We start from the raw sequence: 20,692 nt of genomic DNA on the forward strand, positions 1-20,692 counted from the left end.
CACCGCAATCGGCACGGACGATATGACTCTCAGCTTCAGTGCAACACAGCGCATGATGATTCGAACTTCGCTCATCTAGACTCATACATAACCATTTCACCTTTCTGCTTTCAATCGGGCGCGAAATCGCGCAATGCTAACATGACAGTATTGCATCTGTAGCTCAAGTCGCCTGAATCCATTAATGTGCCATCGAGGGCCTTCCAGTGGACTTCTTGGTCGCCCAGCGGCCTGTGTACTGCCGGATCCTCTTCCCATAGATGAACACCGGGATTCCTAACAACCCAATTCCGGCTGTCAAGCCGGCATAAGCACCAAACGAGCCATCATACCCAGCAGTGTCAATGAACCTGGCCACTCCGTAGCTGGTGCCAAAGGACACAAATCTACGCATAGCCGTGATGACAACCAGCACGGGAGCAGCTCTTGCTGGGTACGAGGTACGAGTCGAGGAGGTAAGTAATGCCTGCAATGTTACTTCCGATGAATGCGAAATAGTACGCCGCGTATGCCCAAGCAATTGCGAACCAGTGGTACTTTTCAGGATGCTGGGCCGCTTGTCCATAGATGACACAAGCTACAACGCCGATGAGAATGGGGATCCAAAGCAAGAGGAGTCGATTCTCTGGCTCGTGAACCCCGCCGTTGCGTCGAGCACGCCACTTGAGCACACGGTCAGAGCCATAGCCCAGGAGAGGCAAAGCTACGAGTGCGGTGATAATCTGTCCCGGTGTCACGTATGAAGCTGACCTATCCGGCCAGTTGTAAGGTGGACTTGTCACAATGGTGCCATAGGTGGTGCCTAACGCGATGTTGACGCCTAGAGTCAGACCGTTGAGGCAGAAGGCCCAAAAGACGTTTGGAAAGAGCATGATTTGGAAGGTGTGCTGCAGGAGGTAAGTAAACTGGGGGAACTAGAGCGTACGCACTGTACTTACGAAGAAAGTATACCAGCCTTCCTTCCAATCTGGCTCGCCAACAAAGACTAGCATGTCGGACCAGAGTGTCCTGGGAGCATATCTATCCAGGTCAAAGGCCGGTCGCTCTGACAATCGAATCGCTTTTGCCTCAACGGCCAGCTCTGGGTTGGTCTCGATATCCTCTTTGGTGGCTTGTCCATACGCCGCAAGCGAACGATTGTACCTGGTCTCAGGTACGAAGAAAATGAAAGCCAAGAAGACTGCTGCGGAGAGCCCACCTCCGAGTATGTACCAATTTCCCGGCCCGATTGCACCTGCGATCGGCGAGGCGAAAAGTGTGTATACTGCGCTGATGATGGTTTGGATCGCGGACTGCCACATCAGGAATGTACTACGTTCGTGTAGGAAGTGGATTTCCTGGATCATCATGGGCACTAGAGCCTCACTCTGACCAGCGGCGAATCCTAGTATCATTCGGACTCCGAGATGCTGTTCGTAGGTCTCGACGTAGGCTGCGCCAATGCCTGCCGCAACGAGAATGATGCAAGAGAGGAGATAGATTGGGCGACGACCAATTGCCATCGCGAGTGGCATTAAAATGAGGTTCCCAACGCCCATGAACATCGTTGGATATGTCATGAGGGCTGTGATGTCGGCGTATGATGCGCCATCTGCGGATTGTCAGTCCGAAGCTCCGCAGTGAGAGTGGACGCATTGCTTACGCTCAGCATAAGTTGGGATGTAGAAAGTGAGCAAGCCACCAAAGCCAGCTACCATGCTCAATCCGACGGAGCTGACTATCAACATATTAGTGGATGGAAAAGGAGTCGTGGATGCTAAATTCTGACACACATCGACAGCAGAACGATGAACACGATCTTCCTCCACGTGGGCATATTCAATGGATCTGGGAAGGATCAGCATAACGACTGTTGTATCAAGAAGCGAAGACGATACCTCTCGGATCTCTACTCGGAGTCGGCACCAACAAGACGTCTTTGGCATCGTTGATGGTGACCGTTCCCATAGTATCCGAAGTCTGAACATTCTTGAGAACCTCGCTCTCGACATCTTCGAGACGATCGATGGTGGGCTCGAGCTTCTTTTCCGCCATGGCGACTGATCAGTTGCTTCAGTACTAGATGTCGAATGTTTGTGACTCCTAGGCCTGAATCTGGCCTGGACCATGAGAGATGTGCTCTAATAATATAGCGCAGACTGCAACGAAGCCACAACGTGGGGACCGCGTGGCCATCCCAAGCACCTGCTCTACCACTATCGGCGTGTCAACATCTCCTTTGCTAGTATTGCCCGCAACCGATTCTGAGATACCTATCAGGAGGAGGGGTGGGGAAGAGAGGACTTCGGCTTCGGCGGACTAAACTGCCAATACATGCCAATACTTCAACTCAGCCATGGTTTGCTGCACTTCGCAACTTGACATTTCATGGCAGTTCGCTACGGCAAAGCATACCCGCATGTACGTCCTGCGACCTCTGCGGCAACAGTCTACACTTTCTCGTGTTCAATCAAGACCACCAGATCACCAAGTTCGACTCCACAATACCCCGAGAGCCACTGCACCACAGCAGTCGCAACGAGATTCCTTCGAACCCATCACCCACCTTCGAACACCGCTTGGGTAAGCCTCGTAGTAGGAAAGAACCAGTGACACGAACATTCGTTCGCTTCTTCGCTTCGACATGCTGTACCCCGCTCCAAATAGTGGATCTAGCCACTAGTGCGCGAGCCGGTGGGAACAGTGGATGGGGAAAGGGTCTGGAGGAGGCTGCACCCCACATTTCCGCCCGCCTCTTCACTAGAGTACTGTATACATGCCCACAATCCGTCCCTTCGATCGCAAGCTTCGTTTGTCCTCTCTTTTGCTGTTCGATGGTCAGCATGGCGGCCAGCCCTCCCAAAAGCCTCGAATCGCCGAAATCAGCCCCACATGTCTGTCAATTGTGTAACAAGAGTTATGAGAGAGCGGACCATTTGCATAGGCATTTAGATTCACGTTAGTAGATTTCTTATCCTACTCCCCACCTCATTTGATGTTGCGTAGTCGTCGTGGTCATTGATGGCTGGACCTCAATCTCGTGTAAGATAGAGACTGATATTCTGTTACTGTAGACCGCAACGAACGCAGTTTCAAATGCACCGATTGTCCTCGAGGTTTCAATCGAAGAGATTTGCTGTTGCGCCACCAAGCTACTCATGCGAAAAATGCTGCGAGTGGAAAAACGGGACCTGATCGATCGAATGAGCGGGCGATTAAGGCTTGTGATCCTTGTGTGATTTCGAAATTGAAATGGTGAGTGACCCATCCTCCTTCTTGAGAACTTGATTGATGAGAATGCTAATTATTTTGTAAGTGACAATTCGAGACCTTGCCAAAGATGCAAAAAGCGTAAGATCGACTGCAGAACTGATTCGGTTGATCGTGATCGAACAGTAAAGGCAGCTTCTGTGGTGGCAGCAGGAGAAACTCAGGAGCAACAGCAAGGAAAGGAGTCCATCACGTTGCCTTCGCCACCGGATAGTGCGAGCAATAATGGCTTTGCTGGTCTATCGTCTTCAGGGAATCCAGCGACTCTGGGCAGCGCGGCCTCGTTGCCACAACTGCAAGACGATAGTCAATGGCACTTGCCCGACATGACATTTCCGACCTTCTTCGACCAGATCATGGCACCAGACTTCGTGGCATCAGATTCCATGAATCTGCCGCTGGACATCTTTAATCACATGCCTGAACAAGATTGGCTGGGCGACAACATGGACATCTTCGGAGTCGACTTCACGCCTACCATCGACGAAGCCTTCGAGATCACAAACATGTTGCCCATGCCTCAAGAACAGAACGAGACATCGAATACAGAGCAGCCGGAAAACGTATCTCAAGATCAAGCTGCTGCAGACAGTGCTCGTCAGCGCCATGCTCTATTCCAACGCTCACCTTGGCTCTGGAAACCAGAAGCGAATTCTCACGCGTTTAGTGAACACCGCTCACTGCCTCTGGACGAGTCTGAAATTGACATGAGTGCAAGTCCTCATCAGCCGTTCTTGCCATCACTCCATATGCGCAGCGAACTGTCGACTCACAGCCGAGATAAGATTTTCCAGATGGTACTCAAGGCTGCCAAATCGCACGTTTCGATACCGAGGTTTCCAAGCGTCAAGTGTTTGAATCTATTGCTGAGGGTCGGGCTTGCGAAAAGGATGGAAACGGATGCGTGGATCCATCCCTGGACAGTGGACGCTGAATCTGCGAGACCGGAACTGTTGACTGCGTTGATTGCGGCTGGTTGTGTTTGCTTTGGGTGAGTATTGCAGACACGGCAACATATTGAGCGAGGCTGATAGAAAATCACAGCATACCTTCTGTTTCCAAGACAGGCCTGATACTTTTCGAAATTGTCCGAGTGGCACTAAATCGGCTTGTCGAAGACGATAACAGTGTCATTCGAGATCTCGAATATTTGCAAGCCTGTATGATGTGGATTGATGTCACTGCTTTTTGTGGTTACAAGCGCAAGATGGAGATTGCAGAACACAGTCTGCAACCACTGGTGACCGCATTACGAAGAGCTGGGAAGTTCGATCGAGTAGCGTACACCTCGAATCAAGACGCCCGAGCAGACGAGGACAACTCGCTCGAAAGCAATTGGAAGCACTGGGCCAAACAGGAATCGTACAAGCGACTGGTCCATCATCTCTTCGAACACGACATCTTGACGACCATCACCAAGGTACGGAATCCATTGATCTCGTACGCCGAGATGACACTGCCTCTCCCTGCAAGTAGGGATCAGTGGTTGGCGCCCACAGCAGAGACCTGGCACATGGCAGGCTTGGAGAAAACCACTCGGGATGCAAAACATGCCAATCTGTCGCTGAGAGATTTGCTAGCTGATGGCGAACTACTGCGATGTCTGCCGGATGATGTCGATGTGTCCGTTGCTCGAGCTGCGCATTTGCATGGCTTGGCAGCACAGACTTGGGAGCATTTCCAGCAGTCGAGTGTGGTAAACAGTCCTTTGGCTTCCAACTCGGATCCGTCCGGGAAACTATGGCTGCAGACGCGGCACCAGCAGTTGTGAGTCCGCACGAGCATGGAAACCCTGCATCAGAGCTGACCAAACACCAGATATCACATGCTGCAAGTGATCCGATCCAGCATTCAAGACACATCCGCCGTAACGCGGCTGCTCAACGAATTTCTCATGATGAGCATGCACGTCAACCCGGACGACGTGACTCGGTTCGCAGGCAAGTGCGGTGAGATTGAAGCACATCGTGCATATCAAGAGCTTCAGAGCTGGAGCCAAAGCAAGCGAGCGCGGACAGCGATCTGCCATGCTGCGCAAGTGATTCGGCTGGCAAGAGAAGTGCCGCCGTATCAATTACGCGGAGCTGATGTATTTATTATCTACCATGCGGTCATGGTTCTCTGGGCTTATGGAATGATGCAGCGCGATCTCGCGAGGCGAACGAGGAACAGCACGCCGAACCCTGGAAGCTCGCTACGAGAGCAGCAAGAGAGGGAAAATGCAACTCCCGTGTACCTCGACGAGGAAAATAATGCCGCCATTGACGCTTTCCTGCTGATGGGGACGGGTCGTCCTTGTTTGCGGATCCGCCAAGTTGGCAGAGGCAAAAGTCACGATGAAACGTATCGGAGTCGACAACGGCAGCAGTGCTGCGACCTTCGGCACGCGCAGGCGATCATGCAGGTGGGAGTCGCTGTCTTGGAGGACAATTATCCCAACGAAATGCGCAAAAATTTGCCGCAGCTCATTCGCTCATTGTGCGAATTGATGCATGAACTTGGCGCTCTGGCGTGAAATTATTCGCTCCGGGTTGAGATTTGGTAGAACAAAGCGCCGAAGTGAGGATTCATTTCTCTCATTTCGCTGGTTTGTTCGACAGTAGACACGATTCTGGGGATGACAGGCATCGGGGTCTCGACCGTCAGCGTTCTACGGAGAATGGGGCCTTGGTGTGATGTCGCCACGCGGCCATGGCGTACTGGTGCTGGTTCTGTTGGGGATCAGATGCTAGCATTGTCGCTTGGCGCTGGCGGCCGAATGTCGGTTCCTAGTCGTCCCTAAGTACCTGTGCATGCCAACTGCGTCAAGTTGCGTGGCAGCACCGTGATTGCAGAGCGAACAGCACACGGCATCCGCGTCACAGCTGACAACACGTGAGATGCCGTGGATGCCAATGTGCTCTCGGGTCTTGTCGCTGAAGGATCATGCATCGGGAGAGGTGGTGCGACGCGGCGGAATCCCGGAATAGCTGCCGGAGGGAGAGACGTGTCGTTGCGCGCGGTGCATTATTCGTGCTCCCGCCTATGGCAGTTGGAGGCATGAGTTTGGGGCCTTCAGCGGTGAGGTGGACAGAGAGTCGTATAAAACGTAGCACCAATCGTAGAGGGGCAGCGTCGACGTCGACGTTCTGATCAGCGCGACAGACACGTGTGGAAAGTCCGACTCGCCTGGCGCGGCCCGCACTCTTGGCAATCTACGATTTCCTTGCGGCTGACTCGGCTTCTCCTTTCCATGAAATCCCAAACATCGGCGCCTCTGGGCAACGCCATTGACGTGATGTCCCCACCACTGCGCCGTTGCTGGCGCGCAGACTCACCACAGTCCGAGGTGAGAAGAGACTGCTCTCGGACGGCGAACGCTCAGGTGTAGAATTGCGCGCGTCAAGTGCGACACCCAGCTCAAAGCGTCAGAAGAAGCGATCAACCTCATACAGGAACCAAAGCGTCAAAGGCCGTCTCAAGCATCTAGAACTGCAGCCTTGTCAGGAGCAAGATGACTTTTGGCCAATCATATGTCCAGAAGACGGTGGTACCTTGCCTTAGCGTCGACGTCGAGGCTCGGCGAGCGTTTGCATATGCGCGTCTGCTCAATTTTCATCCCCGCTCTTGGCCCCTTTGCCTTTCTCTCCCTCCCTCCGACTGGGTCATCGATGCCAGCGCACCGACGCCGCGCCGCATCGTGAAACCAGGGGTGGAGCCCAGATTAGGCCCAATGTCCCTGAGACTCCCTATTCGAGCGTCGAACGCCAAGTGCTCCGCTGTCGTGAATAGCGCGCCTTGGCCGTATAAGGATCCCCATTTGCCGTCGCGACGGCGCGTGTGGTAACGCCTGTGCACCCGCCCATTGTTGCTTTGTTGCCGCTCGCTTCACGTCCCCCATCGATCGAGTCGCCGGGTGCACTCACGCTACCTCCTACCCTTCCCTGCTGCTGCGCCCGCTTCCGTCTTCCTTTCTCTTTTCCTTCGTGCAAGCCCAGCAACTTCCTCCCTCGACAACGGTCGACAGTCACTCCTTTGACTTTTGCGCTCACATTCACGACGCTCACTAACAGGCGGCTTGATTGCCCCTGCCCATTCTTTTCGCCAAACCACATTCATCGAGCGACATCGACACGAATCCACGACAATGAAGGGATCACTTTACGCTGCTGCGGCAGCGCTGGCGACGACCGCCCATGCTGCGCAGTTCGTCATGTACAGCCCAGGTAGCGACATCGATCTTGTCGAGCGCGCCGATGCCATCGTCACCCCAGGAAAGATCAGCGCACACGTTCACCAGATCTTCGGTGCCAGCAACGCTGCTTCGGATATGACTTACGAGTCCCTGCAAAAGTCGAAGTGCACGACTGTTGGCAATGCGGCCGGTGCTGGAAACGCTGCAGACAAGAGTGTCTACTGGGTGCCTTCGCTGTTCGGACAGGCCAAGGACGGCTCCGGTTACGTGCGCATTCCAAGTGGAGGCCACAAGCTCTACTATCGCGATGTCGGCAACGCCAATGACAAGAAGGCCGAGCCTTTCGAGTTCCCCAAGGGCTTCTTCATGGTCGCTGGTGACCAGACTCGCCGTGCAGCCAACAACGACAGCCGAGTGCTCACCACGGAATGGATCTGCCACTGCAAGAGCGGCCAGAACAACGGTGTTGACCAGAAGACCGGATTCCCCGCAGATGTGTCCAACTGCGACTCATATCCTGGATTCGCTGGATCCCTCCACTTCCCCCACTGCTGGAACGGCAAGATGCCAAAGGTCAACGACAACAGCCACATGGCCTATCCAGAGGGCGATGTTCAGTCCGGCCCATGCCCAAGCTCCCACCCAACTCGTCTCCCACACATCTTTTTGGAGAACTTCTACGACCTGGCCAAGGTCGCTGACAAGATCAAGCCAAACTCCTTCTCCCTGTCCCAGGGTGACCCAACTGGCTACGGACTCCACGCCGATTTCTTCAACGGCTGGGACGAGGGTGCGATTCCAAAGCTCTTCGACGACTGCCCGCAGTCATACTACGGCAACTCTGATGTCGGCACTTGCCCCAGCTTCCAGGGTTTCGACACCAAGAACACCGACTGCAAGCTCACTCCGGAGTTCAAGGAGAACGTTGACTCCCCTGGCAAGTACCTTCCAGGTTGCAACCCAATCTCGACCGACAACCCAGCGCAAAAGATGAAGCCAGCTCCTCTCGGTGTCTGCTCCAACGAGTGCACTCCCGCTGGTGGTGCCTCGGAGGACTCGCCAGCCAGCTACGAGGCTCCTCCAAGCTACGGAAGCTCCAAGTCCCAGAAGACCCAGTCTACTACCTTGGCCACCAAGCAAGCCGCTTCTACGCCTGCCGGCTACTCCAAGCCAGAGGCTCCCAAGGCGGACGAGAAGGATGATGACAACGTTGTGTACGTCACAGCCATGGTCACCGTCACTGCTCCAGGCGAGGCCGCCGCAACCCCAGCCGGCTACGCCCAGCACAAGCGCCACGAGCACATCCACCGCCACAAGCGCCACCACTAGACGGATATCTCTAGTGTTGATTCACGATCTTCAATTCTATGTAAAGACGCTTTTGGTCCGTCGATTTGTTCCTTGTTGATGTGGAGAGAAGATACTACACATGTGGGCTTGCTTGGTCGAGCAGAAATACGAAACTGGCGAATAAAAAATGAACAACCTCAAATAACAACACAGATGTGCGATAAAAAGCATTTTCATGATGAAGGGATATGATATGGATGAGAGCGATTTGCAGCACAGCGAAGCGGGCGAAAGCATTTGGGCTTAGCGACTACGACCACAGATAAACCCGTCGCGCAAACGACACATTTTTATGCACACAGCACAAGCAGAAGCCTCAGATACCCTACCAACCAACACCCGACAACATCTTCATCATGCTTATCGCTCTCATCCTTCATCAGTATTCAATCATCATCGTATTTGCTAGCGCACATCATCATCACCATCCCCTTTCACGACTCAGATACCCCAACCTCAGCCCCCAACACCCCTTCTCGCCAGCTGTTGCACACGGCAGAGAGCCAATTTTTCACGAAACGACCTTTTGGAAGGCAAACGAGAATTTTCGACGAGGCGATGAAAACTTATACCTTTTTGCTTGCTTTGACAGCTTCCTGCGTTGTTTTGTCTGTTTTGACATTGTTTAGAGATTTGCAAAAATTGCTTTGAAAGTAGTTTCTGGTGCGATCTTGAACTTGATTGATTCTGATTCGGATTTGTAGATAATTTTGTGTGATGTTGTGTTCTGCAATGGAAGACTTGAAATGTCTCATCATCTATTCGGGCCTTTTCTCTTCTCTTGTGGCAATCGGTGCTCTTGATTAACGTCTTTCAACGTTTCTTGCCAAATGTTTTACAACGTCTCGGGATGTGTGTGGTTTTGTGCGTCGGTACTTTTTGCTGCTTCTATAGACGACTGTTGTGATATCCGTGGGTGTGGGAAAGTCAGTTTCGTGTAACCATTGATCGGTGTCGGAGGGCTGTGAGAGAGTCTCAGTTCTGGGGAGGGTGGGGATCGGCGTTGAATGTTGTGGTAGTAAGGACGTGGTTGGTAGGATGCGTCGGGTTGATGATGAGGACGGGTCGAGATCTCTCTCGTGTTATGGTGATGCGAGTGCATCAAAATCTTCGCAGTGTAGGAAAATGCCTTGAACCATGATACCATGTCACGAGAGTGATGTGCCGTAGGGCTCATACTATTCGTCTGACTATCCAAATCTGGGTATCTCAATGAAAGGTCGCATTCGCGCGGTAGCAAGTAATAACACCAATCCATCCCTCTCCTCTTCTTCTTTCCACTTCACTACTTCCTCCACCCAGCACACCTAACTAATACGCCTCCACAGCAGCCAACTGCAACAACCTCTTCGTAATCTCCGGCTTCTCCAACGGCTCGTGTCGATTCAAAGGACATTCTTTTCCATTCCTCATCGGAGGTCCCGTCTCGCGAATATTGCAATGTGGCCAGTGAGTTGTGCCTTGCCAAGTTTTGAACAGTGCGGCTTTCTTCTTCAGAGTTTCGGGTTCTGCGAATTTGGCGGGGGTTTGGCAAATGTATTGGACGTGCCGGATGCGGTCGCCTTCGGGGAAACAGGCGTAGTGCATTGTGCGGCTGTCCCAGATGGCCTGTAAGGACGTTTGGGTTAGTTTAAATTGGTAGGAGCGAGGGAGAAGTGGTGAGTGCTTACCATGTCTCCGGGCTCGAGGTTCACTTTGATCATTTCACATCCATGGTCTTTGAACCATTGCACGTCTTCCTCTTTGAAAATGAACAAGTCCTTGAAATCAGCCTCCTCAGGTGGCTTATCTTCATGATCATCTTGTTCTCTCGTCTCTGAGAAGAATTGATCAAAGAGCTTGCTGCTTCCTTTCATGACGATCAATCCGCCATCTTTAGGTCCATTTGGTTGATAATTCAACAATCCTTGCACACACTGCATTCCCTTACGATGAGGACTCTGATCGCAATGCGGCCACGGAGACCATGTGAGATCTTTCTGTCTCGGCAACGTAATATTCATGCCGTCAAATGAAGAAAGCAATTCATCTGTTCCCCAAAGCTTTGTGAATACTTCTTGGACTTTAGGCTCCAAGCGGGATTCCCAGACGAATTTTTCGTGTGCGGAGGCGTAGGAGAAGTACATGCCGCCTTTGAATGATACGGGGAGGTGGTCTTGGGTCCAGGTGCATTCATCGTTGGGGTCGAAGCCTAGGCCGAAGGATTGGAGCCAGTCGATTTGTTTCTGGCGGTAGTAGGCTGCTTTTTCCTGGCTGACGACGTTTTTGACGATGGCGAAGCCATCTCTGTGGAATTAATCGCGCCAGTCGCCGTAGTTGGTGCCGTCGTGTTGGATGAGGTCGACGCCGGAGTCTGGGATGGGATCTACTGCGTGAGGGGCCATTGTTTTGGTTTGGTGTGAGTAGTGAAGGTGAGTTTGCTGCGAAGAGATGCACGTTCACCTACTGCTGACACCAATGTACATATACTGTCCTCTCGCACGACCGACACCGTTGTCCCACCTTAGCTAGCTGCTGCTGCTGCCCCATGGGGTCGGCACAAGCTGACACGAGATGTTTCTCGGAAAGTGGCGAGTAGCGTGAAGAGGAGGTCGTGACTTCAATCGGATGAAGTGGATGTGGAGGCCGGAAAATGCGGACTGCCAATCAACGCTCTTGCCGCCCCACTCGAAGCACCCTTGCTCGACACGTCCACTTTCACAGAACGCGTCCCCTCGGCCACTGCCAACACCTCAATGAACAGCATCGGCAGTAGATGCGGGCATAGCTGAGCTTGACACAGTAACACAAGTAAGTCAAAATGTTTACGGATTTCTCTTTCACTTCCCTGCCAGACCATCTTCTTCCTTTCTTGACGAAGAGGACAATTCTCTCACATCTCGTCCTTGCTCCGTCATAATTCACAGCAATGCCGGTCCCAGTACAGATAGCCTACAAGCCCATAGGCAAGCCCGAGATCGGAGTAAACAACTATCAAGGCTTCCATCCAGGCAAGACAGAACTTCTTCCCAAAGGCTGGAACGGCAACAACGCCAAACCTCTAGAAAGCGACGTCCGCGTCGAGCACGATGTCGAGATTGTCGTTCGAGATGGCTGCAGACTGTATGCAGATATTTACAGGCCCTCAGACTGGCAAGAACCCGTCCCTGCCATCATTGGCTGAAGTTGCTACGGCAAGAAGTACAGCGCTTTGAGCATGCTGCCCATGACGGTGTGGCAATGCTGCGTCAAGAAGGAGGACCTATCTGGTATCGAGAAATTCGAAGGGCTGGATCCGCAGAAGTGGTGTCCGCGAGGTTATGCGATCATCAGCGTGGACAGCAGAGGTACTGGCAACAGCGATGGACAAATACCAATCATGGGCTCTCAAGATGCTGAAGATGCATACGATGTGATTGAAGCACTGGCCAAGAAGCCTTGGTGCAATGGTAAAGTGGGTATGGCAGGCAATTCAGCACTGGCCATCATTCAATGGCATACGGCCCAGCTCCAACCACCTTCCCTCGCAGCCATTGCTCCTTGGGAAGGTAGTGGTGACCTCTTCCGCGAGCAATTCTGCCGAGGAGGCGTGTTCTCAATGTCAAACTTCGACCTCATCACTCGTGAGATCATCAAAGGTAATTCAGGCGTCGAAGATTTTGCCGAGATGTATCGACGCAGCCCTGTCGCAAATGCATACTGGAACGACAAAAGGGCAGATATGACGAAGATCAAGTGCCCCGTCTTCATCTCTGGTTCCGATTTCAGTTCCATTCACACCATGGGTGCTGTGCGAGGCTATATGGAGGTCCCTCACGACAAGAAATGGATCCGTTGGTCGAGTCATCAAGAATGGTACGAACTGTACTGCGACGATCACGCCGATGCCGAATTACACGAGTACTTCGATCTCTTCCTCAAAGGCATACCAACCGACTTCGAGAAAAAGACTCCCAAAGTGCGTTGGTCAGCACTTCAATTCGGCGACAGACCCGCAATCGACAACATCCCCTACCCCGACTTCCCAATCCCAAACACAGACTACAAAACCTTCTACCTCTACAACAACACCCTCAACAGTACCCCCTCCTCAACCACCTCCACATTATCCTACAACTCCGAAGACGCCGCCTCCTTCGCAGAATTCACACACACCTTCCCCACCAAAACCCGCCTCATCGGCCTTCCGAAAGCCGTCCTACACATGTCCTGCCCCACACACAACGACCTCAACGTCTTCATCCACCTCCGCAAACTCTCCACAACCGGCGAACCTCTCCTCCACCTCTGCTTCCCCTTCTCCGCCGCCCCCGTAAACTCCATCTCGGAAATCCCCGCCCACCAACGCCAAAGCACAAATCTCCACACCGGCTCCGTTGGCGTCCTCCGCGCCTCTCATCGAGCTTTCGACCCCAAACGAAGCATCCATCCGAATTTCCCATTTCATCCTCACGAGAAAGAAGAGAAAATCAAACCTGGAGATGTTGTGGAACTCGAAATTGGGATTTGGGCAATGGGTGTGGATTTCGATGATGGAGAGAGTTTGAGTGTGCAGATTGGAGGTCAGTTTCCTAGTATTGCCGAGTATAAGGCTTGGAGTGAGCCGAGGCCCGAGTGGGAGAGGAATAAAGGAGAACATAGGATTCATGTGGGAGGGGAGGAGTGGAAGAGTAGGATTATTTTGCCTTTTGTGCCGATTTGATTTGTAGAAGGGAGAGGGAAGGAAGGTAATATATATGAGGCGAAAAGAAAAGATCAAGAGAAGGTGACTTTTAATGAGTAGCTGGCGAATGGGGGCACGGATTTTGCTCTATCGCTCGATGTCTGTTATCGTCGTGCTTTAGAATTGAGGATGACTACGAATGATCATGAATTGGACACCGCACGCTTTACTTTACTCATTGTCTTCAAAATTCTCCCTGCTTTCCTCGCCTCGGTGCATTGCTAGTTACTATTAGGAGAATGGGTGGTCACGCACTCACCCCTCCCTCATCTCAACAAACCCACAACCCCCATTACTGACCACAACCCTCGGCGTCCTCTCTCCCACCTGCAACCTAAAATCCCCATTCGTAATATCCGGCGAACAGAAACCTCCACCAACATCACCAGGCAAATTCCCTAACGGAACACCCCAACATTTCTGACTTGAAATTTCCCAATACGTTCCTGCAGAATTCGCTTGTCCGGCAACACAACAATCCCTCACAGACAGCGTCCCAAGGTCCTGAAGTTGTTGCGAGGAAGATGATACGCCCCATTGCGCGTTCCCGATTCCCACATCGTTGACGGTGTCGACGTAGTTTCCGTTTGCGAGTGCGCCGTCGCAGGCGGCGTAGTAGGGGATTATAGAGGTTGTGGTGACGGGGAAAGCTGTGGTGACGGTTGTTGAGCCGCCGAAGGCGGTGATGGTGAAGATCGAGGTTTTGAAGAGGGAGGTGAAGATTGTTGAGGTGGGGTTGTTGGTTCCGGGGACGGTGGTTGTGAATGTGCCGGTTAGGGAGGATGTCTGAGGGACATGAGTTAGTGTGTGAATAGGCTTGTATGGTTGCGAAACGGGCTTTGTGGGACTTACGACTGTGACTGTATTGGCAGGTGGTTTAATCGTTTTCGTCACCATTGCGGTCGTGGTAGAGAATATGGTCTTCGTAGTCTGCAATAGAACATCGCAGATCACGAATGCTGGTATCGTGCCTGGGGCTTGTCGCTCTTCTAGGTCGCGCTTTTTGACGGGCATGCCTGAATACATGGCTGTGCGAGCCGATGCACGCAATTGCTGAGCGATAGGCGTGAAGCCTCCACTGGTCGGCACGACTGATGTCACAGATGTAGTAACTGTAACATATCCCACTTCTGTCATCGTATAATCTGCTTGGGAGACTGTAGAGGTAACAGTGGTGGTTGCGAATTTAGTTTTGAACACTGTGGTTGGGATCGAGTTATTTGTACAGGGCGAGTCGCAACGATTTTCGTGATCCGAAATACGGATGTCTTATCAGCTGGTGGGCTGGCAGTCACCGTGATTGTGCTTTTTAATGTCTTGTATCGAGTAGACTCGGTGGTTCCACTCTCCGTGTTGCCGTAAGTCTTGACAGTGGCCAATGCCTTGTCAGTGAAGACCGTCTGGCAGGAGCTGATGGTTGACACTTGAGCTAGCGCTGGGCCAGCGAGGCAAAGGAGGTGCAGAAACCGCATATCCGTAGTCGTTGGCAGAAAGAAAGATAGAAAGATAACGCGAAGGAGGGCAAAGCTGTACCTCTCATCAGATATGCGGTTCTACTGCAAGAACTTGACCCTCGCCAGTCCGCACTACAGAGAAAAAGCTACCGCAGTACAAACGCGCTGCTTCGCGAGCTCCGGCGGTAGAAGCTACCTAAGCTAGTCCTGGTTCGAAGCCATAGCAGCGCCACATTTGAGTGAAGATGAGTCGCCATGTGTCGCATGATATTTCGTTGCAGCGCAGCGCTCGCGTCGATTGGATTTGCGCCGCCTTGCATGCGTAGATCTCGGTATTGGAAGGTTTTCTAGTGATCGCAGGGCAAATCAGTTTTTTGTCGTTCTCGAGTGCTCAAGAGCTGGTCCAGACCACGGCGAAGAAGATTCTCAGACAGGTATCGCACGTGGCATCTATGCATGCACTTGCGGCTTGTAGCTAGAGCCTAGACGCACATGCAGAAGATGCTGGCCAATGATTGAGGTAGCTGTGTCTTTATGTGGCTTGAATATTGTTGCTATTGGCAGGTGGTGTGAGCGTTTCTTTCGAGGCGTTTTTATGTGGCGGGGACTCAACGGATCCAGAATTTGCACGACCCGTCTTTGCAGCGCCTCGGGCGTCTCGAAGACTCCGTCAGAATCTCACTACTCTGCAGTCGTGCATGGTCGAGTCGATTCGTCGCGCAATGCCCGAAGGCGACTGAGGTTGAAAACGTGCTTTTTTATCTATCTTGATACATATTTCTCTCAGTATCTTGGCAAATGTTTACCGCGTCTTGACCTTGGTGTCAGCTGGCTTGCTGTATAACCAGACCAGCACAAAGACGACAAAACCTCCCACAGTGACCCAAATGCCAGAGATCCATGGCCACGCTGCGGAGATGACGAAGGATCGCGGCCACTCATCGTGAGCGAAGTGTCGTACTGTCACTGTGCGCTTCTCCTCCAGGTTGGTGAAAAAGGGTCGCCTGTACTCGACGAAGAAGTTGAAGATTCCTGCGAGACGTTAGATTGGACACTAGAGTGCGAACTAGAAAGGCTTACCATGCTGATCAGGCGTCTTGAACTCAGCCCGGTAGATGGTAGTGTTGGCAGTTTGTCCCTTTGATTGCAAGTTCAGCCTGTGGAATGGCGAAAGCATGCTGAATTCCAACTGCAGGTGATCACCAGCTGGTGGGTGGAAAGGCGCCCAGTGGTCGTTCTCCCACTCTGCAACCTCGATCTCGTAATGCACATCATTCTTGATGCGGTAGATGCTGGGGTTCAGATCGATGCCGGCGACCTCTGTGGTGTTGGCAATGCCCTTTTGCGAGCCTTCGTTCAAGTAGTGCTTGATGGTCTTGACCTGCAGCACACCCAGCTCTTTGAATGTCCAAGCGGACACCTTTTGCGCAAATGCCTTGTTGCTGCTCTTCTCCGCCTTCTTGCTACCTGGAAGCTGCACTGTAGCGTCGAACCACTTGTCTTGGAGGGACTCTGCGCTACCGAGCACAGTGAAGCGGGCACTGTTGCGGGCTTGGAAGGCAGTGACGAGGCTGATCTGCGAACCTGTCGCGAATGGGTCTTCGACACCCTCGGTGTCCTCCTTGGGGTTGTAGATGTATGCTGTGGACGGCGCTTTGAGGATGGATGCCAGCAGAGGAGAGGCATTGCCCAGCACCTGTCCGACTGCGTGTGGGAAGGCGATCAAGCCATCGACGCTGAAGAAGTTCTTGACCTCTTGCTTGCTCGGCGATGGCGAAGGAAGGAGCAGGACATCGTGCTTCTCAGCGGCGGTTTTCGAATCGTAGTTAAAGTGATCGACGACGAGACTCGTGCGGTCGGCGGGGAGGGAGATGTCGAGTTCGAGGAGCAGGCTGCTGATGGACGCAGGCACGGCTTGCTCGGAGGAGAGGGCGAGGAGGACATTCGATCCGAGGTTGACGAACTCGACGATTTGGTTCGGCGTGAGGGCGGGACCGAGAGCCTTCAGCTTGCTGGGGAGAAGCAGGAGATGCGAGTAGGCGGGGACGCCGTGTTGGAAGAGCGACAGCGAGGTGTCTTTGGGCGATCGGTAGCTGATGTCGAATCCTCGTTCTACGTGTACTGTCAGTCCGATCACTCATTGTTCATATCATCAGTGCTGCATACCTGCGAGGTCTGACCAGAATTGCGAGTACTGTGTCTTGTCGGCATCCTCATCGATGACCACCAGCAACTTGCTCCCTTCAGCGCTCAACGCCGAAACGAAGGTGACAATGCCCAGGAGCAGGCCGATGATTGAGAAGCGCATTGTGCTGTTGGAGTGTGCAATGCGACAATGATTGACAGCTCCATCAATTCTCTACGCAACACGTAGCGGCAGCTCACGCAACCCTGGCCGACGATCCACACCCAATGCCAAGGCTGTCGGAGGAGAGCTGCGACTGCTCTGACTTCACCTCCGCTTCCATGGGATCCCGCCGCCGCTGCACGTCCTCATCCACGCGACACCTGTAGCCTCGAGGACAGCGCGCACACACAGCCACATACGAAATCGAGCGGAGAAGCGACGAGACATCATGGCGCCCGTGTCGTTCTGGCAAGCGCCCGGCACATGGATCCACTACATGGCCCGGAGGAAGCCTGCCCTGTTCTGGTCCGTTGTCGTGGGCTCTCTCGGCCCAGTCACAATGGTATGTCGCGCAGAACAGTTGCAGATATGAGAGGACGGGCTAACCGCATGTACAGGTCGTTGTGCCGCCCATCAGACACCGCCTAGGCGACGGACCGCGAAACCAGATTCCTCTCACATATCCGAGTACGCAGAACCCGAATACCGAAACAGAGCGAGACCGAAGCATACTGACACTTAGTCCATCCGCAGTTCCGAAAGGCAAGCGAGTAATACCCACGGGCTACGATGACTAGGCGAGGAGGGGAGATATGCGGTAGAGCCGGAAGTACAGCAGTCGAGCGAGAGATAGAGCTTATGGCGTTACATGGGAAAGACGCCATGCGCATCGCGCGGGCCTCTGCAGTGGAGAAGAGACTTGCGCTGTAGATATACCAAAATTGACAAATGTTCAAACTTTAGGTCAGCGAGGACAGACTGCCCATACGTTTTCGAGCTCCAATGTTGGCCGAGAAGGACAGCAGAGACGACGTCGTCGTTGCGAATTTGACCAAGTCTGCCTTTATGGCCACGAAATTAAAGCGTTGTTCATCTTGAGCAGCTACCACAGCACCGCCAATCTTGTTCGAAAGCTACATCTGTCCCGAATTTGGCGCGCAAGATCCTTAAGGACCCACCACGGCCGCCTCACTTCCTCGATTTGCCAGCTTCCTGACTGGGCCATCTTCAACAAGAACGCAAAATTTTCGGCAGATGGCGCTGTAGCTCAGGCAACTTCTTGTGGCGCCGCTTTGCGCGTAGTCAAGCTGTCCGGCAGGGACCACTTCGCTTCACCGGAGAAAGCATAGAGCAGTGACATCTCAGACAGCTTTCTCCAGTGAAAATACTACTGTGGCAAAGGTGACTGGCAGAGATGTTCCTGCCTGGTCGGAAAAACTGATTATTCTTGACGATTGCGTTGGGCGGACGTCGAAGATCCGCTCCCAAGGACGTGTTATGTCCTCACCTCCCATTGTTTTGCAACTTTGGTATGAGGCCACTCATGTCCTCAAGTCCCACTGTTTGAAAGTTTGGGTCGATACTGACACGCTGGCAATTGTCCTAAAAATCAGAAGCACTCGTAAGAATAAGTACTACCTCTCTCACCCGTCGTAGCCACCCATCGACTCCAGACGCAAAGAGCCTACTTCACGACTCTTTCCAAGCAGAAGTCGACACAAAACCGCCAGAATTACCTCTCACGCGAAAGAACCACCAGCGACGCAAAGAAATACAAGCTATACCACATCTACTTGCTTCCATCACAGGCAAGACAATCACACTACCGCGTCGCTCTCCTCTGACGACAAGACGATCACACCACCGGCTCTTCCTAAACCAAGGAGAGGATAAGCACACGACGGCGTCTGCTTCCCTCGCAGGCAAGACCATTACCCTACCGCGCGCCTCTCCTCCGAAGACAAGACGATCACGCTACCGCGTCTTCCTCTCTCTGAGGCAAGACCATCACCCTACCGTCCGAGATGGCCTCAAGCAAGCGAGCCCCTCACGTGGGTTTCTTCACACTGCCCCGCGAACTCCGCGACAAAATCTATGCCGAAACCCTTCCCCCCTACCACGAGCTCAATCTCACAGACTCCTCCCCCTCCCCCTCCCCCTCCCCCTCCTTCGTCAACCTCGCCGCCTCTCATCCCATCATCGCAACAGAGTTAGCCGAACAAGAGATCCGCTCTTACGAAGTTCTCCGCTTCGAGATCTCTTCTCTCCCCTGGTCTCCGCCCGCAGAAATCTACCGAGGCGCCAGATATATCTACATCTCATTTGAACATCACCACATGTCCGACAGAGAGGCAGGTTTCCAAATCATGATAGCAAATATCACGAAAGTTGTCCAGTATCTCCGACAATATACCAAGATCGAAGCCCTCTGGGTCGGAGTCGCCGAAGATTGTCTCGTCGACCCCTACTGGAGTGAGTACGCTGGTCTTTCTCCCTTCGGAATCCCCGCCGGTCACTACTTGGCAAGAATGGGAAGCGAATCTTCGAATCCGCATAACGATGCCGAAGATGATTCTTCGTTAACGGTGTTTGAAGCGCTGTTGAGACCTCTGGTGAATTTACCGAGAGTGAAGAGCGTGGAGATCCTGGGACCGGATGAGATTGAGAGCAGGGAGGAATTGGAGGAGTGGTATCCCATGGGTGTGGAGGTTTGTGGGGAGTTTATGGTGGCTTTTTGTGAGGGATTGGGGAGTTGGATTGAGGGGAGGAGGGAAGAGGGTGATTTGGGGGAGATGGTGAAGAGGGAGTTTGAGGAGAGATTTCCAGATCAGAGGTGGGATTTGAGGGAGGGGTGGTGGGAGGGGTTGTGAGTGGGTTTGGTGTGTTACTCTTGCTGTGAATTGGGGTTGGTATTTTCACTATGATATAATGATCATCTTCATGTTGCTGCTCCGAACAATTTCGAGCTCACGTGGAACAAAGGTCGTCTGTTGATCAAGTCTTTGAGGCTACCTAGACGAACACTAATTGAGAGACTCGTCTGTTCTTGCAAATGCACAACATGTCAACCACGTGGCAAGCCATGTTCTTGGCTGCAGTAATCCAGCCCTTGGCAATGACCAGTGGCGCAAAGCTCCAAACCTACCTCTACCCGTACAACATCGCACTCGATCTTCCACTCTTCCATTCATCATCGCATCCACCCAAATTGCAGATTCATTCGTATCTAGAAGAAGAAGTCGCACATCACGCGAGATCTACTCTCCTGGCTGGAAAGAGCACGCTTCTTGACCGACCTCCCATTCTATACGGAACAGCCTTTCCACACTTCCCGTGTCCTCGGACGCTCCTAACCGCTTTGCAACTTTAAACGGAACTCACTGCGCTCTATCGCCTTCCAGGCCCTCCCGCCAAGTCAGCCTCTATAAGCTCTATTTCGTCCGTTGCCTGTATCGGGCAAGCGTCTTGAGATGTTTGTGCCAGGACTTCAGGTGTGGCTTGCTCGCAGGCTTTCAGATGTCTCCCGACTCGTTCACTCTGGCATGCATGGTTGAGCCGCTCTGCGGGAACAGGCCCGACAAGAGCAGAATGTGACCTGATCTAAGAGTCGTGGCTGGCTGAGCTGCGATGTGGTG

General features: G+C 52.8%; 9 protein-coding genes across 9 annotated transcripts; 5 read left to right on the forward strand and 4 right to left on the reverse strand.

The window, feature by feature from the left end:
* Positions 1–386: 386 nt before the first annotated feature.
* Positions 387–2,034, reverse strand: RHO25_009424 (uncharacterized protein; the record flags this gene model as incomplete). Its single annotated transcript, XM_023600959.1, has 5 exons — positions 387–887; positions 939–1,591; positions 1,643–1,713; positions 1,773–1,827; positions 1,878–2,034. 5 exons carry the CDS (start codon positions 2,032–2,034, stop codon positions 387–389), a joined length of 1,437 nt encoding a protein of 478 aa, XP_023453768.1.
* A 1,541-nt stretch (positions 2,035–3,575) lies between these two features.
* Positions 3,576–5,764, forward strand: RHO25_009425 (uncharacterized protein; the record flags this gene model as incomplete). The annotated part of the gene is made up of 3 exons (XM_023600960.2): positions 3,576–4,240; positions 4,294–5,016; positions 5,068–5,764. The coding sequence occupies 3 exons, from the start codon at positions 3,576–3,578 to the stop codon at positions 5,762–5,764; spliced, it is 2,085 nt and encodes a 694-aa protein (XP_023453280.1).
* A 1,611-nt stretch (positions 5,765–7,375) lies between these two features.
* On the forward strand, positions 7,376–8,752 carry RHO25_009426 (uncharacterized protein; the record flags this gene model as incomplete). The annotated part of the gene is made up of 1 exon (XM_023600961.2): positions 7,376–8,752. The coding sequence occupies one exon, from the start codon at positions 7,376–7,378 to the stop codon at positions 8,750–8,752; it is 1,377 nt and encodes a 458-aa protein (XP_023453281.1).
* A 1,332-nt stretch (positions 8,753–10,084) lies between these two features.
* Positions 10,085–10,899, reverse strand: RHO25_009427 (uncharacterized protein; the record flags this gene model as incomplete). The annotated part of the gene is made up of 2 exons (XM_023600962.2): positions 10,085–10,381; positions 10,444–10,899. The coding sequence occupies 2 exons, from the start codon at positions 10,897–10,899 to the stop codon at positions 10,085–10,087; spliced, it is 753 nt and encodes a 250-aa protein (XP_023453282.1).
* A 782-nt stretch (positions 10,900–11,681) lies between these two features.
* Positions 11,682–13,454, forward strand: RHO25_009428 (uncharacterized protein; the record flags this gene model as incomplete). Its single annotated transcript, XM_023600963.2, has 2 exons — positions 11,682–11,875; positions 11,939–13,454. The coding sequence occupies 2 exons, from the start codon at positions 11,682–11,684 to the stop codon at positions 13,452–13,454; spliced, it is 1,710 nt and encodes a 569-aa protein (XP_023453283.1).
* A 276-nt stretch (positions 13,455–13,730) lies between these two features.
* On the reverse strand, positions 13,731–14,501 carry RHO25_009429 (uncharacterized protein; the record flags this gene model as incomplete). Its single annotated transcript, XM_023600964.1, has 2 exons — positions 13,731–14,261; positions 14,328–14,501. The coding sequence occupies 2 exons, from the start codon at positions 14,499–14,501 to the stop codon at positions 13,731–13,733; spliced, it is 705 nt and encodes a 234-aa protein (XP_023453284.1).
* A 1,230-nt stretch (positions 14,502–15,731) lies between these two features.
* On the reverse strand, positions 15,732–17,237 carry RHO25_009430 (uncharacterized protein; the record flags this gene model as incomplete). The annotated part of the gene is made up of 3 exons (XM_023600965.2): positions 15,732–15,961; positions 16,010–17,041; positions 17,096–17,237. The coding sequence occupies 3 exons, from the start codon at positions 17,235–17,237 to the stop codon at positions 15,732–15,734; spliced, it is 1,404 nt and encodes a 467-aa protein (XP_023453285.1).
* A 268-nt stretch (positions 17,238–17,505) lies between these two features.
* On the forward strand, positions 17,506–17,854 carry RHO25_009431 (uncharacterized protein; the record flags this gene model as incomplete). The annotated part of the gene is made up of 3 exons (XM_023600966.2): positions 17,506–17,619; positions 17,675–17,744; positions 17,811–17,854. 3 exons carry the CDS (start codon positions 17,506–17,508, stop codon positions 17,852–17,854), a joined length of 228 nt encoding a protein of 75 aa, XP_023453286.1.
* A 1,227-nt stretch (positions 17,855–19,081) lies between these two features.
* Positions 19,082–19,927, forward strand: RHO25_009432 (uncharacterized protein; the record flags this gene model as incomplete). The annotated part of the gene is made up of 1 exon (XM_023600967.2): positions 19,082–19,927. The coding sequence occupies one exon, from the start codon at positions 19,082–19,084 to the stop codon at positions 19,925–19,927; it is 846 nt and encodes a 281-aa protein (XP_023453287.2).
* Positions 19,928–20,692: the final 765 nt, after the last annotated feature.

This window comes from Cercospora beticola, chromosome 6 (genome assembly GCF_033473495.1).
Source record: "Cercospora beticola chromosome 6, complete sequence".
Classification (NCBI taxonomy): domain Eukaryota; kingdom Fungi; phylum Ascomycota; class Dothideomycetes; order Mycosphaerellales; family Mycosphaerellaceae; genus Cercospora; species Cercospora beticola.